The 19511-nt window shown below is 34.6% G+C and overlaps 1 protein-coding gene and 1 long non-coding RNA gene across 17 annotated transcripts in view; one reads left to right on the top strand and one right to left on the bottom strand.

Annotated features, from left to right (window-relative positions):
* Positions 1-4974: 4974 nt before the first annotated feature.
* Positions 4975-19511, bottom strand: part of NLGN4X (neuroligin 4 X-linked) — a 194871-nt gene continuing 180334 nt past the window's right edge. For all 16 annotated transcript variants that reach the window (XM_080586802.1, XM_080586803.1, XM_080586808.1 and 13 more), the window contains one exon: positions 4975-9968. In XM_080586802.1, the coding sequence (XP_080442928.1) occupies positions 9119-9968 (850 nt within the window). In that variant the 3' untranslated portion in view covers positions 4975-9118. The remainder of the gene's footprint in view (positions 9969-19511) is intronic.
* Positions 7037-19502, top strand: LOC308193082. Its single transcript, XR_013949363.1, has 3 exons — positions 7037-7170; positions 12197-12240; positions 13190-19502. It is a non-coding gene; the product is annotated as an uncharacterized lncRNA (long non-coding RNA).

Here is a 19511-nt window from a genome sequence, read left to right as displayed (position 1 = left end):
TGTATTTTTCATTACATTTTTTTTTTTCACTAAAAAAAAAGAGTTTTTGTAGTTTGCAAATGCAAATCAGTTTGCCTTTTTTTTTTTTTTTTTCCATTTGTGTTATAGGTTTCTAAATTCTTCCTGAGGAAAAAAAATAAAAAATAATAATAATAAAAAAAAATCACAGTCTTAACAAATGTCATGCCCCATCAAGAAGGAGAAAAGTACTATTTCCTACATTCTATTTTCTTAACAGCTGAAAGTATATATAGAGAGAGAAGGTAATAATTAGTCAACTACTTCAGACCTAAATCATCTCTTCCTGTGAAGTTAAAAGGGACAGTGTCATCCTCCTTGCTCATAAAAGTAATATTAGGAAAATTTGAAATAATTGGCTTGTAGTGATAAAAATCAGTATGAATTTGACAGTGGTAAAAAGATGTATGCCACTGAGTCTCTCAAACAACTTTACTGTATCCTTCAAACAATCATTGAAATGAAAAAAATGTTTGAATTGTCCTGTGGTTAATTTCTCTATTTTTGAGAAGAGTAGAGATGGCAATAAAATTCTACAAGTTTCAGTGTTCAAACCTCTATACTGTGCAAGAAGGCATCAAAAACGTGTAATTACAGGAGACAAATCAAGATATGACCAGATCTTGAGTTCAAAGCAGAAGAGTATGTATGGTCAGTTTAGTATAAAAGCACAAACTGGAATTTTTCATGTTTACCAACTCCTTCAGGATTACTTGCAGGCTCCATATTCTTAAGTGTGATATTCCAGATCCATAAAAATTTATGGAAATTGCTGAATTACTTTAAAATGCAGTGATCTTATTAATATAAATGGTCTGTGTTTTCTGTTTAGTGGTTGGTGTTATTTCTCACAAGGTGCTTATTGAAAATAGTTTTACATTTATTTTTCATCTTCTAGTAAACTGCTGAATGCCAAGGAAGTTGTTTGTAAACCAGCTCTGCCAGTGCAGTCATTCAGATATTATTACCACCCCAAAGAGGGCTTTTTTTTTTCTGTTTTCAGCCTGTGTTAGTCCCTAGATAGATGGCAGCCATCTAGAGGAACAAACTGTCCTCCACAGCAAAAGCCTTTACACACATGATCTAGATGGTGTGTTGGTAGCAGAAGCTGAAGAAGACCAGGTTCCTAAAAGAGGTTCCAGCTGCTCAAAGTTCCAGAAATTAGCATGTTTGGTTTTCTTTATCTGTCTGTTGCAGGTCTGAGAGCTGCTGGCAGTTATTCCATGTGTTCTTAGCAAATATTACTTCATATCCCACAGACTCAGCGAGAAAAGGTAACTAACTTTATACTTACTGTGTATTGAAGCAATAATTTAGAGAGCTGTTGCACATGAAACAACATATTTTAGCTATATGCATGTTCACTTGGTCAGTTATCACAGTGCCCCCATCAGACCTCTCCGATTTTAAGTGTCTGATTTGGAAATGTAATGACATATCTGCAGTTAGATAAGATTCCAGCAACCCTGATTAATGCTGCTCTCACACATTCTGGAGCTCTAAGTTTTGATAATGAAATTTTTAATTTGATTCATTTGAATCAAACTATTACTGACTTTCTGCTAAATTAATGGTGCAAAATCTACAGTCTAGGGAAAGTACAAAATTTTGTCAATAGCTTATTGTAACAGAGAAGAGATAGCCATTAAAGTCTCACAAACCAATCCCATGAGTTACTGTTGTCCAGCAGCTCTCTCACTGGTCACTCCTTGAGTGCCTCCATAGGCTTTTCTTGCATTTGGCAGCTCTTCTACAAACAGAGTGAGGAGCTTGGCTGGTTCTCTCTGTGTCCTGGGAAAAACTGGTAGCACATTGTTCCTCTATCCCTACTTCTTCCTCATTGTCCTTTGCTGAGAGAAGAAAAAAATTGCTGGTAAACAGCAACCAGTTACTATTCTTTGTTTCTTGATCCCAGTTTCAGCTTAGAGGGACCTCTAATAAATACAAACACCATTTTTTGATGGTGAAAGGGCAAATGGTTACTGGAACACAGCCTGTTCCAGGGACCTTCCTCAACATAAGGAAAGTGAGAAGAAAAGTAGATTTGGAGCATAATCCTCCTCTGTTAGCCCCTACATAGAGGATGGCTCTCCAGACAGGACCCGTACCTTGCTTCTTTCATTATTACCTCTTTATTGAGTCTGGTACATTGCCTTGCTTGGAATAAAGTGATTTGAAAGTTTATTTTGTCATTTCCTGACACAACTGCACATACCGCTTTGCTGTATTATCTACCATTGCAACACTATTGCCTGGCAAATGTAGGGCATATTGGGATCTAATTTTTATACTTCTCAATAACGAGATGAGCACTATAGATTATGTTTAATGTATCTAAACCCATATGGTATAGCATTATGATACAATGTCTCTGTCAAAATCCCATTATAATCTCATCTGTACTGATTTCATTTGACTAGTCCCTGTGAAAATGTATCCTTTGAGTGAGTATTTTTTTTCTGTTGACCTTCCACATAGAAATCCATCACACTAAGATCATATCTTACCATATTATATCATATTGTATTTCTGCCTGACACATTCATTTAGAAACAATGTTCATTTGATTCCTATTTATTTTAAACTGTTCTTCCTGCAATTTCTTTGCTACTGCTTATAGGCAGTCTTTAAAGCACAAACTCTATTAAAAATGTTTTTGTAATATCATCTTCTTTTCCTAAAATATACAAATTCCACTTTAGCTTCTGAAGTTCGATATCCAGTAACTGAAGTGTACTAAACAGTCATGCAACTTCTCTCTATCAAATTGCATGTTGTTGCCTTTACAAAATAACCACTAATGCAGGATATGAGAGTGTGGTCCTCTGTATTTGCAGTTTCTATGAGTTTTACCTTAAGGTCTTGTTTAATTTGATGCAATGTAATGACATTGTAAATCATGTTAATGATAACTATATTTATTTCCACAGATATGTGAAACAAGTCTCTTCACCAAGTGGGAGCCAGTACCCACTTACACCATGAATTCTTGTCATACAAGGCTATCTGTGCCTGACACCTATTAGTTTGCTCTGATGGGAGATATTTTATAAAAGATTTAAGAAATATAAATGTTTTAGAAAGATTTTTTATGTTCTGATGATGCAGCTTAATTTAAGAAATCTTGCTGGGCGAGAGGATGACAGACTAATTTAACTAATCCTTGATTCAAGATCAATATAGGAAAAAAACAATGCTGACAATGTATAATAGCAATGATCTAAACAGCAGAGTAACAGGACGACCTGGCTTCAAGCTGACGTTTCCCACTAAGAAATACATACACCATGTCAAACCACAACTCTTGGGCTGACATAAAGTACAGACATCCATACAGATTGAGGCATTTCAAGGATTATATATATTGTTATGCAAATATTCCTTTACTGGAACATTTTGGACACCTAAAACAGAGCAAGGAAAATGACAAATGAAAAAATACTCTCTTAGTCATACAGCACAGAACGGAACAAATCTGGTGACAAACATAACTGATGTGACAGCAAAAAACATCATGGAAACATATCTGTACCTCTGAGGGAAGTATCTGATGAATTCATGATAAAAGATATGGGATGGCATGAAACTTTAGTTAGATAGAACAAAAAGTGTTACATCATACATCACAAGCTGAGGGAAGAAAAAGTGGTCTCTGGAAAAGATTATTACTTTTTTTTTTTATTACTTTTTTTTTTTTTAAATAAAGCATAAATAAAGTTCACAATATTTTTTTGTGCCATGTTTTGCTGTTGGAGAGAAACATAACTCTGCTCTCTAGTCTAAGCCTGTATATGCCTGTTCTGACTCTAGCCTTTTTAATTAAACCTGGAATTTGGGGAATGGGACTACTCTGAAGTGTTTGGATAAACTATAGTCCCTGAAAAGAGGTAGTAGAGGAAGAACTTTTTATGCTTTCAGTATTTGAGAGCCACATGTAGTAGGGAAAAGAAAAAGATAACATTAGTTTAATTTCCCATTTACATAAGTGGATATTTCAGAAATGACTAGAACTGGCTGGTAAGGTGTTGTTGTTTTTATGGGAAAGGGGCAGAAAAGGAAATTGGGAATATGTAGATGTTATAAACATTTGTCAACCTTCAATTTAAATAAACAAATAAATAAATAAATAAATAGATTGAATGTACCTGCTGTATTAAAAGCTTATTTTACATTTCAGTTGTTGCAATACTAACGCATGTTCTCCTTAATTACCACTTTATCTCAGGGAAGTGTCAGGTCATTTGGCTTACAACAAAATTCTTTCTCTGATTTGATTTTATGACTGTTTTGTATCCATGTAATCTCTGAGTGGCTTGGGCTTCTTTACCACAGAAAAATTTGGATAAACTAGTTTGTGTAGGCCATAAAAGACTATAAAAGCATAACTTCCTTAAAAAACACAACTATTAGAAGACAGAGTGAGAGCCTTGGTGGCCACAGCTGAACACCAAACAAAATGGTTTGAATCAAAACTGCATCCCAAAGTGAAATGTTGTTTATTATTCTACAGCTCAAGCAAGATATTTAGACATTTCCAAAACCCTTCCTTTTCATTTGCATTCATAAAAGGTCAATACCTTACTTGTCAGTCTAATGTGAGATGCTGAGAAATATTTTAAAATATTATGATATTAAATACATAATATCATAATTTCTAGTGGGATGAAAATCCCAGGTTTTACCAGCTGCTAATGGCTTCTGGAGAGATTCAGGTTGATGAGGTTTGTGATGTCAAACAGCTGTAGATGAAAATACGAGAAACAGTTGACAATAATTAAATAATACAGATGCAAAACTACAAATCTGAAACAAGCACATAATTGTCATGGTATTCTTTTGTATGATTTTTTATGTGATATTAAATACCATTAAATTGTCATACTTTTAAGTGTAAATAGGAACATACTAATCTGCAGATTTATATTTCAGACAGTAAAGAAAGAAAACAACACAATATTTAGTTAGCGTGAAGAAACTTCTGAAGCTTTTTTTTTTTAATGTGAAATTCATTAACTGAAAAGAAAAAAAAAAAAAAAGGTTATTTATTGAGTTCACCCAGCAATTTAAGGTGAACAATTCACAGAAATGACACAATTATAGCCTCTTTTCTTGTGTATGAATTATCTCAAAACAAGCTGTGAAATTTCAGAGATTACTTGTAATTAAACATATTTGCTGAACAATTCTAAATCTGCAGTTTATTTGCAAAAGCTTTATATACAAATTGAATATTCAAAATTCAAGCTGCTTGATTAGGTCAGTAGGCACATAATATGTTTCTATCTCAGAAGCTTGATTTTTCATATCAAAAATCTGGTATGAATCATTCAGAATTTGCTTTTTGCAAATACTCTTCAATAATATACTCAAAATTCATCAAACCTTATTGTTAGTACCTCTATTCAACAGAATAATTACAGAAAGCAAACAATATCCAGCAAACGTTGCTAAAATATCTATGTACCTTTCCAGTGAAGAGAAACCTGTCTGATAAAAGGAATTTAACAGCATAAAAGAAAAAAATATATTTGCTTACTCAACTTTAAAAAGAAAAATGATATTGGCATACCTGCAATATATGTAAATCCTCTAAATATATACGAGTAGCTTATATTGCTACTCCTACATATTTTTTCTTAAAAAAAAAATAAAATAAAGTAATTTATCTGAATTTTAAATACTAAATTAAAGTATATTTCCTTGAGGAGGCTAAAAGCATTAATTTTTCTGAATTATTTTAAACTTTAGTTTGGAAGGTAACATTTTTCAGCTGCTAAGCTATACACCACTATGGGAAGCTGCTTACCTAAGCTTTTTTTCAGTGCTATAGAAAATACTAAAAGAACAATTAAACTATTACTTCAGTGGGAGTTGCAGTGCATACAGGTAATAACTATATGGAGCTTATTCTCTTATATCGTCATAGTCAGAGTTTCTTTCTTTTTACTGGTAGGCTTATAGAACTACAAAAGACATGAAAACTCAAAGCTAACTTAAAAGTGCAACCTCTGTTATTTTAATATTTCTGTACTGTGTATCAAGACATCATTTACATTAGATAATGAAGAGGAGATGTGGCGGAAAACATACCTCCGAAAGACTTTCTACAAAAAAAAAAAAAAAAAAAAGATGAACAAGTAGTTCTTTGCACAAAGCATTAGAAAATACTGTGATATTTTATTATTAAAAATGCTGCTGAAAAGTTTATACATATGTGTCCAGCCATATATATCTTCTATCATTACTTAAGGCAAAAAACAAAAAATCGCAAAACAATAACAGAAGAAACCATTAAACCCTGCGTGCCTCTTAAGGTCAAGAATATAAGCCTGGGAAAGTATTTTTGTTTTTCTTTTACAGTTTGTAAAGTATATTTTGTTATCATTATTATAGAATTCTATGAAGACCCTATAAATCTGTTCCCTCTATAAATCATACATCATTCCAGATGTATTAAATTATTAAATCAACTTGATTATAATTACTTTTAAAAGCTAAAATCATTCACTTACAGGAACTTTTTTTTTTTTTTTAACCCAAATGTCACAAGCCTGACACAGTACTGTACATATTGCTAGCAGAAGACAATTGGAAGTACTAAACAAATACTGTAATTCACATTACAAACATACCCAACTGATTATGATGCCAAGCATCATTACCATTTTTCTTTTCATTTTTCGTTTTTTTTCTTTTTTTTTCTTTTTTTTTCACTTTTTTTTTTTTTTCTTAAGAGTTACGAGCTGCTGCATCTCAGCTGAGGCATTACATAGGTGGTGGAAATGGCCTGGTATACAGACAGCATTAATCAACATTATGTGATGGATCAGTGAAAAAGATGGTTTTCCATTTGCTACTACTTGTACTTTGGGCTTGTTGCTTCACCACATTCCAACCTACGTATCCAGGTCAGGTGTATGGTGCATTTATTACATATAAGGGATTATACAATCCACATGTTGTGTTTTTATAGTGTCATTAACTTTCTTTTTATTTCTTTCTTTTTATTTCTTTCCTTCAGAATGTTTTACTGCCTGCTACGACAAGGAGTCATTCAGATGAATAGGCCTCGGTCTTCAACTTTTTTTGTTGAAGTGACTATTCCAAGATGTCTTATTAGGAAAAAAAAAAAAGTATAGAAAACAAAAAGAGGTACAAGGCATCCTGTGTTAGATTTTTATGGGACATATGGTATTGATGCAGCTTAGTCATGAATTTATAATACAAAATACATCTGGGATAATCATGTTCAAGTGCAGACCAATTTTGTTCAAATATCTTTGGTTACAATCTCTTGATGCAGTAACGTTCTAAAATACAAAGTGATCTTCATCTGTGAGAACTTATTTTTAGCTTTTCACATTCAAATCAGTTGTTTGAATCAAACTCCTAAATTTCTTGTTTGGTAGCTCTGCTTGGATCTTAGTTTTCCAGTGAAGGAAGGGAAAAAGGGAAAAATCAGCTAAGAATTTTGCCTTTCCTGACTGATATTATCTGGAATTTTTGGTTACATTCAGTTGCAAGACATCTGATGAATTCTCTGCTTCTGTCTCCATCATATTCACCAACTATGTGATTGCTGTGTAACAAAGCAGCAAAGTATTTTCTGATAGGTATGTACTCCTCTCAAGGACAAAGCTAGGCAGAGAAGTTCTCTAAACCATGATAATTTCTGAACTCTTTCTGAAAACTTTAAAAAACAGCTATCCATCCAAGTCACCATTTCCCCACTTTCATTTTGTTGTTGTTGTTGTTGTTTTGTTTGTTTGTTTGTTTGTTTAGTAAAGCTGAGAAGGTGCTCTCTCAGCTGAGACCCTTCTGCAACTGCTGGTGAATATAGAATTAGTTTTCCTCAGAAAAAGTTGACCAAAACATAAGCTTTCTTAGATATTGTCAGGGCACAAAACTCTTCCTAATGTACCACAATAACCGAGAACTACAAACTGGACTCTTTGTATATACATTATTGGATGTCTCTTGGTTCAGTTCAACAAGCTTATTATAGTAATGTGGTTTTTTTTTTTCATATCTTTTTTTCCATTTTCTGATCCATTGCTGTGTTGCAATTTAATAAAGGCTAACACAAAATTAAATTATATATATATATATATAAAATGTTTCAGAAAAAAAGCAAAAATCTCCTATGAATATTTTAACATGCACTAGTGTAACCTGTAGGAGAAAATATGCAGGTCACACAGACAACTGTATCCTCTGCATGACACCATGGCCTCATATAAATGAAACATGTTAGAAAAACCGCATGATTTTAGTTTACTACTAGTAATTAAGAAGTAAATCCTCCTTTGGCCTGGAGGAAACAGAGGTGATATGACTAATGTATATACACATAGGTCACAACTGAATGCACAATCTTTCTAAAAGCTCTTTTCAAACTGAAGACATCGATAAAAGCTTCTTTTTTGTTGTTTTTAAACTCACAGCTATGTACATTTTTACAAAGTTTCTTTAAATATAGTTCAGGCTGGCAAGTCATCTCTTTGCACAGAACTATACGTATTTTACTGCATAGTCAGTCCTCCTCTTTTTTTTTTAATTTTTGTTTTTAAGAATAAAATTCTATTTATTTCCCCCATCTGGATTACAGCTTCATATGCTGGGAAAAAGCCCATGGTGATGTCTTTGTTTTAACAAGGGCCATTCATGGTATGGCACATAAAGATTTTTTTATTATTATTTTATTTATTAAAAAAAAAAAAAAGAACAAACACCTGTACAGTCACTGGCTCTGTGTTCCAGAAGACTCTGCTTGTTACACTCAAAACACCATTTTAAGTGATTTCTTCTGGACTCAACTTTCAATTAAAGGGGTTGAGATCTTAAAGCAGTATCGTAACAGCAATGTACACTTTTCACATTTCACAGGGTTTGTACTTGATCTTTAATATCAGAGAGTTTCTGTGGGAAGGATCAGTAAGAAAATAATGACTGTCCTTCTCTTTTACTCTTGTTTTTTTTTTTTTTTTTTACTTTATATTTGGACAAGTTGTTCAATGGATGGTATTATAACTTTTTCTTCTTCCATTTATTTATTTTCTTTCTTCCAGGTGGCTTGTGAGGGTATAGTGGAAGGGCTGAGCTATACCCTAGTGGTCGAATGTCCATGGGGCAAATTCGTACTGTTTTGTCCTCCACTGAACGTGTTGAAAGTATGCAAAGGCTGCATTCCTGTTAATGTATTTGGGATCATGGTTATGGTGTTGGGAGTCATGAGTGGGATGTCATCTGGGGACCTTCTCAAAGTGAGTGTGTAATCAGGTGGGCAGGTTAATCTCAGCGTGTCATGGGCCTGCAGTGATTCACACTCATGGTCATGTTCCAGCTGTTTCATCTGCAAGGACATGATCTCTTCATTTTGTATGTGCGCAATATCATTGGTTGTGTTCCTCTGGGGACTAGGGCGCCTGTGAGTCTCGTGACGCCGCTTGTCCTTCTTGTAATATAATGCAGCAAAAGCTAAAATATTGAGGAACAGCAAGGACGCCCCCACAGCAATGGTGACACTCAACTCTGTGGAGTAATCTCGCTTGTTTTCTATCAGAACTGTTGTATCCTCAGGAGCTGTTTTATGGGTGTCTTTGGAATGTTTGGGGTTGTTGGCAGGTGTCATTGCTGGGCGTTTGGTAGCTGGCCACAATTTACCAGGAGAACGTCGGGTAACATAAGGAAATGATGTCATGTCAGGAGGGGGGACTTTAGTTGTTGTGGAAACATATTGAAATATTTCATTCAGGTTGTGAAGGTGTGGAACAAGCTCCAACCAAAAAGCAACTTTTGTTGCTCGGTAGTGATCACGAACTCGGGGTTTCAGGCCAATATGGAGATAAAGCTGATCTTTAGGATTGTATTTGGACCAGGCTACTTCTTCAAAGCGGTTGGGTTTTGTGTGGATGAACTTTGTGTCTTGTGGAACAGGCTGGTTTGGATCTCTACAAAAATAAAAACAAGCAATATTACAGTTATTTAAAAATAGCAACAACAACAACAATAAAAACCTCTGTCTTTTAATTAATCCTATGCTTATATCCTTATATCCTTATATCCTATACTTAACCTAAAAACAGAAGAAATACTTCCCCAAATTTACAACAGATGCTAATATATAAACAAAAGAAACAAATATATTTACTATACAGACACTGTAATATTTCTTTACATAAAAACAGAAAAAGGGATGTGTTCAGCTCCCAAAAGCTCATCTGGAGTTCTGTGAGTCAGTCTCATACTCCAAAGCAGTCTTAGAGAGGTACTAATTATCTTCCCCCATAGTTAGTAAAGGTGTAGTTTCAAGTCTTCTCAAGATTTGACATTAAGGTACCACTACTTCCACTGCTGCAAGCAATAAATATAAGCATCTAATCTCTGTAGCAATGTTGGAAATCCATGTGACCATGAGAATTTATACCAGCTGTATATGACCTTAAAAACTTCAAAATGTGAAGTAGTAAGGCTAATACGTGTAAAGGGGTACAATTTGTCTTTCTGTTCCTTTACTGAGCTGTTAATACCCCTTTGTTCAGAGACCTACTCTTGGAAAAAGCCTTTGAACTATTTTTATGTCACAAATCATTCCATCATTTGCATTAAGAGATAACTGCCTTGTGCTCAGTACTACTAAATATCTATACTTAATGGACTTAGAACAGTGAGTCTTAATTCTATCCCAGCTTCTAGGGATGAACTTATGTTACCTGTCAACAAGTTTTATAGTAGTTAAGTAGCAGTAGAGATAAGAGTAGCACGGTACAGTAGCACAGAGATAATTTTAAAATTGTTAATCCAAATATTTAATTGAAATAACGCTTTTCCTATTTTTTTTTTTCATTTCAAAACATTTTATAATAACAGCAAACATATGGACTCAAAGGCATTTAAATACGGTTGGTGTACATGTATGTTCATAATTTTGTTAAACACGATAAATATGACTTTGTCTGGGCATGGACAAATACAGGATTTAAAACAACAATCATAGTGTAATATTTTGTTCTGCATGAGTTTGAATCTTCTATAGTAGTAAAGCATATTTTCTGGGACCTTGTGATAAATTATACTGAGAGTATAGGATTCACTTTATGTGCATTACTCTGAGAACCGTCCATTCTCCTTTCCATTCCCATATGCATTATTTTATTTTGTGTGAAAATGATTTTAATATTTTCCTTTTCTTCCAATATACTGTCATATATGTCCTGGGAATACCAAGGCTCACTGCTACTGATTTTAAAGCCTTTTTTTTTTTTTTTCCTTTTCAGTTTTCAAAAGCTCTTGAGCATGATTGCCTAGTTTAGTGTTCCTTTGTTACTCATTAACTACCAGCTATTCCTTAACTATTCTTCGAATAACATGCTAATTGGGTTTAATAATCTTATGATTCCTGCATTCACCTCTTTACTTGAAAGAATTAATCTTTTTTTTTTTTGAAAATTTTTTTTTTCTATAAAATTTTAGTACTTTGTTTTACTTATGTTTGTGGGATTTTTTTCCCCCCATATTACCGTGTATCAAATCTTTCCCATCTCAATAACATATAAATTAAGAATTCTAGAACTGTGGCTGTTTTTTAATTATTTTACATTATTTGATGATATTTTACAGAGTAAAAATTAGACAAATCCTGTAAATTCTGAAAAAAATAGAAGTTAGTTTCTTAGTAATTGTTCATCCTGGCCGAAACTAGAAGATTAATATCCATTTTCAAGCAGTGAGGGAGTAGATTTTAATATGGTGTTAGTTTGAGGAATTGTATCATGCATTCAAGAGGGAAAGAAATGTATTTCTTCTGTTCTTAAAGAGCAGACTGAAGGATTTGGCAAATGTAGAAAGGAAAATATTTTTCCAGTACAATATATCTACCTTCAGGCTCAACGCATACATTTTAAAACAAACAAAAAATCAACAAGTTTATTAAAATGCAAAACTTTTTTTTTTTTTTTCCAGAAACTCAAAATCCCAGAAGAGCTACAGCACAAAACCCCCCTTGTGTTCTCCCCACTTGCTGTTTTGATTCACAGCACAAAAGACTCTAGGAAGGATCCTATAAAAGACATAAGCTAGCTCACACAAATGAGTTATACTTCATACACTGTAGTAGGAGATGAAGAAGCTGAGCAGTCCAGCTGACTGGACTAATCCTTTTCCCCTTCTCCTTCCCCAGGTGGAGGTGAAAGAGGGGATGGAGGAATCCTGGCCCTGTTGAAGGTAATGGAAAGTTTACCTGTGTTTAAATTTAAAGTACCAAAGTGTTTAGATTATATTTTAATGGACCTATAAACATGACAGGAGATGATGATTTTAGCAAATAAAAGTTTTTGAAATTGACATTCTCTTTTCCTACAGCCTACAAAACATGTAAATAAACACCTCCACTTCTTTCCCTCTCTTCTATTCAGCATCTCTATGTCTTCTTTTTAACTGTATCTATTAGGAATAGCAAATTCTACTGCATCCTTCTTCAGACATGAGAGAGAAGCCTCCTTCAAACACAAGAGAGAAATTTACAGATATGTGAGGATAATGCTGTATTTCAGTATTTTTTTACATGGCTGTACATGGGCATAAAGTCCATTGAAACAAGGCACAGAAAAAAAGCAAGGTTAAAAAATAAAAAAATAAAAGAGGGTCAGCTAGTCCTAAAGACAGGTCATTGTTTTTCTTAGGGTATCAGAATTGTACTTTTGGCATCAAGTCTAGAGTGATCACTTAATAACTGAACCGATGGTCTAAATACTGTCACTGATTTTGGAGAATGTGTAGATTTTTATTTTTTTTTCCAAAAGAAAATTAAATGACTAAATGCAGTCCTAGACAAAGAATCTACTAATGAATGGATCTTTTACAGACCTATGCTAATTTACCAAAATTATACATTATAAGAAGGTTTTTACTTTCCTTGGCCCTTCTATGCTCACTGGTGATAAAATCATAAGGTTACAACTTATGACACATTAAGTCTTTTCCTTGTGATGTTGGAAAGTTTATCTTCTTATAAATATTTTTCCAGTGTCCTACTATAAATACTTTTCCAGTATTATAAACATAAAATATAGATGTAATCATTTCTACTAAACAGTTATGTGTTTCACAAAACATTTGATCCGCTACTTTAATTACAGATTTCCTTTTTCACTCTTTTTTTTTTTTTTTCCAGCTTATAACATCACTGGAGTTTATGGATATTCTTGAGGTTTAAATTCAAGAAGGCACAGAAAAAAGACTGCTGAAATATCCTCCTTTAAAAATCCATTCTAATCATTATGATAGAAATATAATCTGACCAATATGTTTTCAGTTCTGAACTTCTTCAGTTAATGGATCTCATAATGGATAATGGTTCCCAATCCCACTAGCTGACAGTGTTTTATTTATTTAATTTAATTTAATTTAATTTTAATTTTTTATTTTATTTTATTTTATTTATCCTATTGCTAGAACAAAATTGATGGTTATTTCTCATTTTTTTCTCTGATTATTTATTTCCATAATTTACAGGATCCAGTTTAAACACATTCTCTATCAAAAAATGCCCCCATTATTAAATGCTTGTGCAATATATATTGTGGTCTTTCTTGTCCTGTCTAAAGTATTTTTATTAACATGCAGAATCATCTGATTTCACTTATCATTTTCTTTCCCCCACTTTCAATCTACACTGCTTTTGCTCAATTTAACATGTTGCTGTTTATTTTCATTTAATTCACACCTCATGGGCTACAAATGTACATTCAAAGCATTGATTTTTTCTCAAGCTTAAATGAGTCTACAATGAATGCTGACTGAAGAGTAACACACATTCCTATTCACAAGGTGAATTATTTGATGACCTATAGGACAAATGAGGGAACTGAGTATTTCATACCTGGTGATATTGGCGCTGGAAAAATGTCAAGAAAAGTTAGGAAATTTTCTTTTATTCAAAGTTCCACATGGCATGTTAAAAGGCCATTCATCTTTTATGTGCTTTTGCAAAGCATTAGCTATTAGTCAGCATAATGGAACTGTTACATTAATGCATTTAAAGTGTTTCATTTTTTTTGGTATCATTCTCTGACTTCATCAGAGAGTAAAATGTCTCAATAGTTACACACTGAGCCTGTCTCTAAGACACTGAAAGGCCCATTGATAATTTAATTTCTTTATTTTCTTTTTACTACATATTAAACAAATAAACAAACAAACAAAACAAAACAAAAAACACGACCACCACCAACAAAAAAAAAATAACAAACTCTGTAGACCTTCTTCACGCTTACACCGATTTTTCAAGTTGTCACAATAATAATAGTGATGTAGGTACTCCTGCCTGAAGCACTGGTATGAAAGGTACACAAGCATGGCTTTTTTTTTTTTTTTTTTTTCTCTTATCTCCTTTCCTCACTTATCACCAAGTCCCAAGGTGCATGCTCTCAGTCAGCTATTGTAAATATTGTAGAAAGCATACTGTAAGTACTCGGTTTCATTTGACCAACAGACTTAGTCTTGGAAATGTTTATTTCTTCAGACAAAAACATCAAAAGAAATGCAAATCATAAAACAGTTCAGAGACAGAATTTGTTTGAAAGCACATTTTAATCATTGTAAATTTAATTAGGTCTTCCTTTAGAAAGCTGAACTGAATGTAAAATTTAGATATCTTTATTAACTCAGATGATAAGGAATCAACAGCAGTAAAATAACTCAGGAGTATTCTTCCAATTTAAAAAGGAACCAAAGATGCGTCTTTCCAACCTATATCTTTCCCATCTCCAACCCAGGCAGAGCTGGATGAATGAGGGCAAAAATAGAGTATTTTAACTACGCAAAAGAGGGTAATTTTTAGAAACCCAATAGATGCCTTTGAGAGCATGTTTTCATATCTACTGTATGAATCTTCAAATCCTTCTTCACAAGCATGTAGCTGGCAGACTATCTGTTAAGGGCTAGCACACAACCCCTCACATTGTTCACTCTCCCTATGTTGATATATCTGTGAAGGATGTAACATGGTCCTAACATTTGAATATATAAACATTTGAATATTTGCTGAACATTTGAGCATATAAAATTTCCATTACGGTAGGATAGTACTACTGCCAGCAGACTAAAGCTTTAAATGTACCTCTTAATGAAGCTCTCACATATAATTTTCCACATAGTGGAATGAAAAGCCATATATTCATGTCATTTTTATATCCCAAATGTAGTTTCTCATGCTTACTTTGTAACGAATTATTTCCCTATTTCTAAGCCATGCTAGAAACAATATTTTAAAAGGCTAAGAGGACTGTGAATGTAAAAAACAAACAAACAAAATAATAATAAAATAATAGCAAGGTAAAAAATGGAGGATTAGCAAAAACATCTTCTAAGTATTCATTTTAAGCATAACTCATTTGCCATTAAACAATCATTTTAATTGTCACCACTTATTTGCTGGTAACTGTCTTCAAAGTAAAACACATTTAAGCACTGTGTTTTGTGCTGTGCCTTTAACACCTAGTGATTTTACAAGATTGACCTGCCCTCCAAACCTAGCTTTGGCAGTTCATTAAACAACAGTGACAACGGGTCAGTTAAAAGCCATCAAAATGATGCACTACCTGAGCTATAATTATACAATAAGTACCTGGATGTTGTCTCTGTGGGACAGTCATTGAGACTCAAAGAATCTCAGAGACGTTAAAATAAAATAAATTAAAAAAAATGACAGTTTTACTGTTTAAGGTCCACCTACAGGGAAACATCAAATGGCAAAATCTGTCACTTAACAGATTTTTCATATTTTTTGCCATGGGTACAAACAGAAATAATGCCCAGTTCATGATAAGGGAAATTATTAATTTAAAATTATTAATTTAATAAATGGTGGGAAAAAAAAAAAGCGAAAAAAAAAAAAACAAACTCACCAACCCTTTACTTTTTGAGAGTTGTAGGACCTCAAAGTACACCACATAGATTTCAGATTGCATGTGGCGGTGTAGATAGAAGAATGGTTTCTCCATATATGCTCTCGATATATGGACAGCAGCCCCGCATAGAAGGATCTGGGCGTTGTGGTTAATAGCAAACTGAATATAAGCCAGCAGTGTGCCCTAGCAGCCAGGAGGGCCAACCGTATCCTGGGGTGCATCAAGCATGGCATTGCTAGTCGGCTGAGAGAAGTGATTGTCCTGCTCTACTCTACGCTGGTGCGGCCTCACCTCGAATACTGAGTGCACTTCTGGGCACCAGAGTACAGAAGGGATGTGAAACTCTTGGAGAGTGTCCAGAGAAGGGCTACAAAGATGGTCAAGGGCCCAGAGGGGAACATGTACGAGGAGCGGCTGAGGTCACTTTGGCCTGTTCAGCCTGGAAAAGAGAAGGCTGAGGGGAGACGTCATTGTGGTCTACAGCTTCCTCACGAGGGGGAGTGGAGGGGCAGGCGCCGATCCATATTCTCTTTAGTGGCCAATGATATGACCCGAGGGAATGGTGTCAAACTGCAACAGGGGAGGTTCAGGCTAAACATTAGGATCTGGAGCACAAGTCTTATGAGGAGCGGCTGAGGGAGCTGGGGTTGTTTAGTCTGGAGAAGAGGAGGCTCAGGGGTGACCTCTTTGCACTCTACAACTTCCTGAAGGGAGGCTGTGATGAGGAGGAGGTCCACCTCTTCTCCCAGACAACTAATGATAGAACTCGAGGAAATGGCCACAGGTTGTGCCTGGGAAGATTTAGGTTAGATATCAGGAAAAACGTTTTCTCTCAAAGAGTGGTCAGGCACTGGAACGGCCTGCTCAGGGAGGTGGTGAACTCACCATCCCTCGTGGTGTTCAAGAAGCACCTGGACAAGGTGCTACGAGATATGATTTAGTAGCTTAGTGGGTATTATTGGTGATAGGAAGACAGTTGGACTAGATGATCTCGTAGGTCCTTTCCAACCTTGTGTTTCTATGATTCTGTGATTCTGTGACTCCTCCGTCATGTAGTAGGGAGGTTTCCCAGAAAGGCGGTGTATGGGGGGGACTTGGGCAGGCAGCTTCTGTCGATGATGGGCTCCCGAGCGGCCCAGGGGGTGGTAGGCAGGATGGAGCGGTTGATTGGGGGGGGGTGTGGGGGTGTGGGGGGTGCAGTACAAGTTGTCATCATTGCTGTGCCTGGTGGTGGAAACATCCGCCTCCAGGTCGTCGGTCTCATCAGGCTAGATATCAGGAAGAGGTTCTTCACCGAGAGGGTTGTCTTGCACTGGAACAGGCTCCCCAGGATGTAGTCACAACACCAAGCCTGTCGGAGTTTAAGAAGCATTTGGACTGTGCTCTTAGTCATATGGTCTGAATTTTTGGGTAGGCCTGTGTGGTGCTGGGAGTTGGACAAGATGATCCTTATAAGGCTCTTCCAACTTGGGATATTCTATGTTTCTATGCTTGTATGATATATGCGCCCTGTTACTTTTGTTTTGAGGTGCTACAAGCTTCCCTTTACCATTGGAGGTACCAGTGGTTACAGAGAAAATACAATCTTAAAATATTATTTCCCTACAAGTATTCTCCTGTATTATCCAGAATAATTAATATTATATTAAATATTGATAATAATTATATTGTTCATATAAAACAAGCGGGAAAAAAAAAAAAAAAGTATCTTGAGTTGGTCTTTCCCCTTACCTGGGAAAAATTAATTTTTACATCTAGAGGTCTTTTAAAATAATGTATCTTTCTGTCTACAACATGGCAAGTTTGTAACGCTACATTTCTGTCTCATCAACTATAGGGAGGCTTCAGAAATGATTCATGGCTATCCTGAAGTACCTGCTATATTATGTACGTGTAGTATGACCATGGATTCATAACTGGGTGATGGTATGTATAGCTTGCTGAAATTAGCTTTCATGTAGCAACAGCTGTAAACTGCTTGCAACTACAAGTAATGGGACTGCGAGAAGCTCCTCAAAAATTGCTTAAATACAACTTATTCTACATGGGACAATCATAAAGAAATTAAATGTAACAGCGAGACTGTAGAGATCTCCATAACAATTCCAAACACGTCTATTTGCAAGAATATGAAGTCCTCCACGTATATGTGACACTTGATCCATACAAATAAAGACATAATGATGGTAAAATAGTCTTCCTGAGTGTGCAGTACAGCCAGCATGCAGCATTCTCTGTCCATAAACCAAGCTTTTGTCCTTAAGTTTGTCAAAACCAGTCATCCAACTGATGACTTATTGTTTCCAAAAACATCTAAATATTCCACAGTTCATTCACTCTTGTTGTAGCCCTGTGGGATTTCTGTATTTGAAAGTACCTGCTTGTCTAAAATGCAATGCAACAGAAGCTTTCTTTTTCCTTGTAAAGTGACCTGAAGCATTTGATTGTTTCTTACTCAATTCATGCTCAAGGTTTTTGTTCAGTCTGCAAAATCTCCCTCCCTCGAACATTGTTTGGATTCATTAAAGGCTGCTAGAGCTCTGTGTTTCGCACTAGGCATCTCTGAATTTTTCTTATAGTGCTGCATACCATTCACTGCACTGCAGTAAAGCTGCAGTTTCCAGAGTCCAATCCTGCCATTAAACTTTCATTGGAAGGATTTACAGCCCCTTTGTGCCACAAGTATCTTTGTTTTAATTCAGTACCGAAGACTCAAGGTTAACAAAAAAGCCCTTGCTGTTCAAGTAAAACACTGCAGTATTCTTTAGAGGAATGTTATAGAAAGCGGGCAGAAATTATTAATGGCGCTCACAGATTAAGCTGCTTTGAGGGCTCTTTCCTTGATGTTTACAACTGTATTTCAGCAAAACCTTGATGTCTCTATTTTGTAAGCAGAATTAATTTAAACGTTCAACCTTCTCAAAGCAAAATTTATATCTGAGTCTTTTCTTCATCCTGGTGAAGTGCTTTGAAGCAATTACAGCCACCAGAGGGAAAAAAAAAATCTTTCCAATGTCTGCCTGATCCACTTCTTCCCTGGGTTTCTGTTCCTATGAAGGTCACTAAAATAAATAAAAATAAATAAAATAAAATAAAATAAAATAAAATAAAATAAAATAAAATAAATAAAATAAAATAAAATAAATAAAATAAAATAAAATAAAATAAAATAAAATAAAATAAAATAAAATAAATAATAATAATAATAATAATAAAACTACTTTTGTAAGACATAATTGCTGTGTGACAGTTCCTTCTTCAAGTAGAACACATTTCTTCTGATTTTTCAGTATCTTAGTGAGCTGTTTTTTCCCTGAGATGTGTATTTTCTTAATAATTTTCCTATTTTTAAATCAAAAATACAGTGCTTTATTCTTCTCACTGAACTACTGAAAAAAAATAGTTTGAGGGAACACACTAATTAAAAATGTATTAAATATGAATAAGCCCCAGTTACATACTGCCTCATGCATACCAAATAGTGCTATAATACTACAGCACAATCAGGGTTTGAGGCCATTGCTATGGAATGTTGACTAGCTTAGTAGTATGTTATCAACCAAAAGGAATGCTGAAGGTCAGACT

Source organism: Anser brachyrhynchus, assembly GCF_964034855.1.
Source record: "Anser brachyrhynchus genome assembly, chromosome: 1".
Classification (NCBI taxonomy): Eukaryota; Metazoa; Chordata; class Aves; order Anseriformes; family Anatidae; genus Anser; species Anser brachyrhynchus.
The sequence above is the reverse complement of the archived record's forward strand: the minus strand, read 5'-3'. Positions and strand labels throughout refer to the sequence as shown.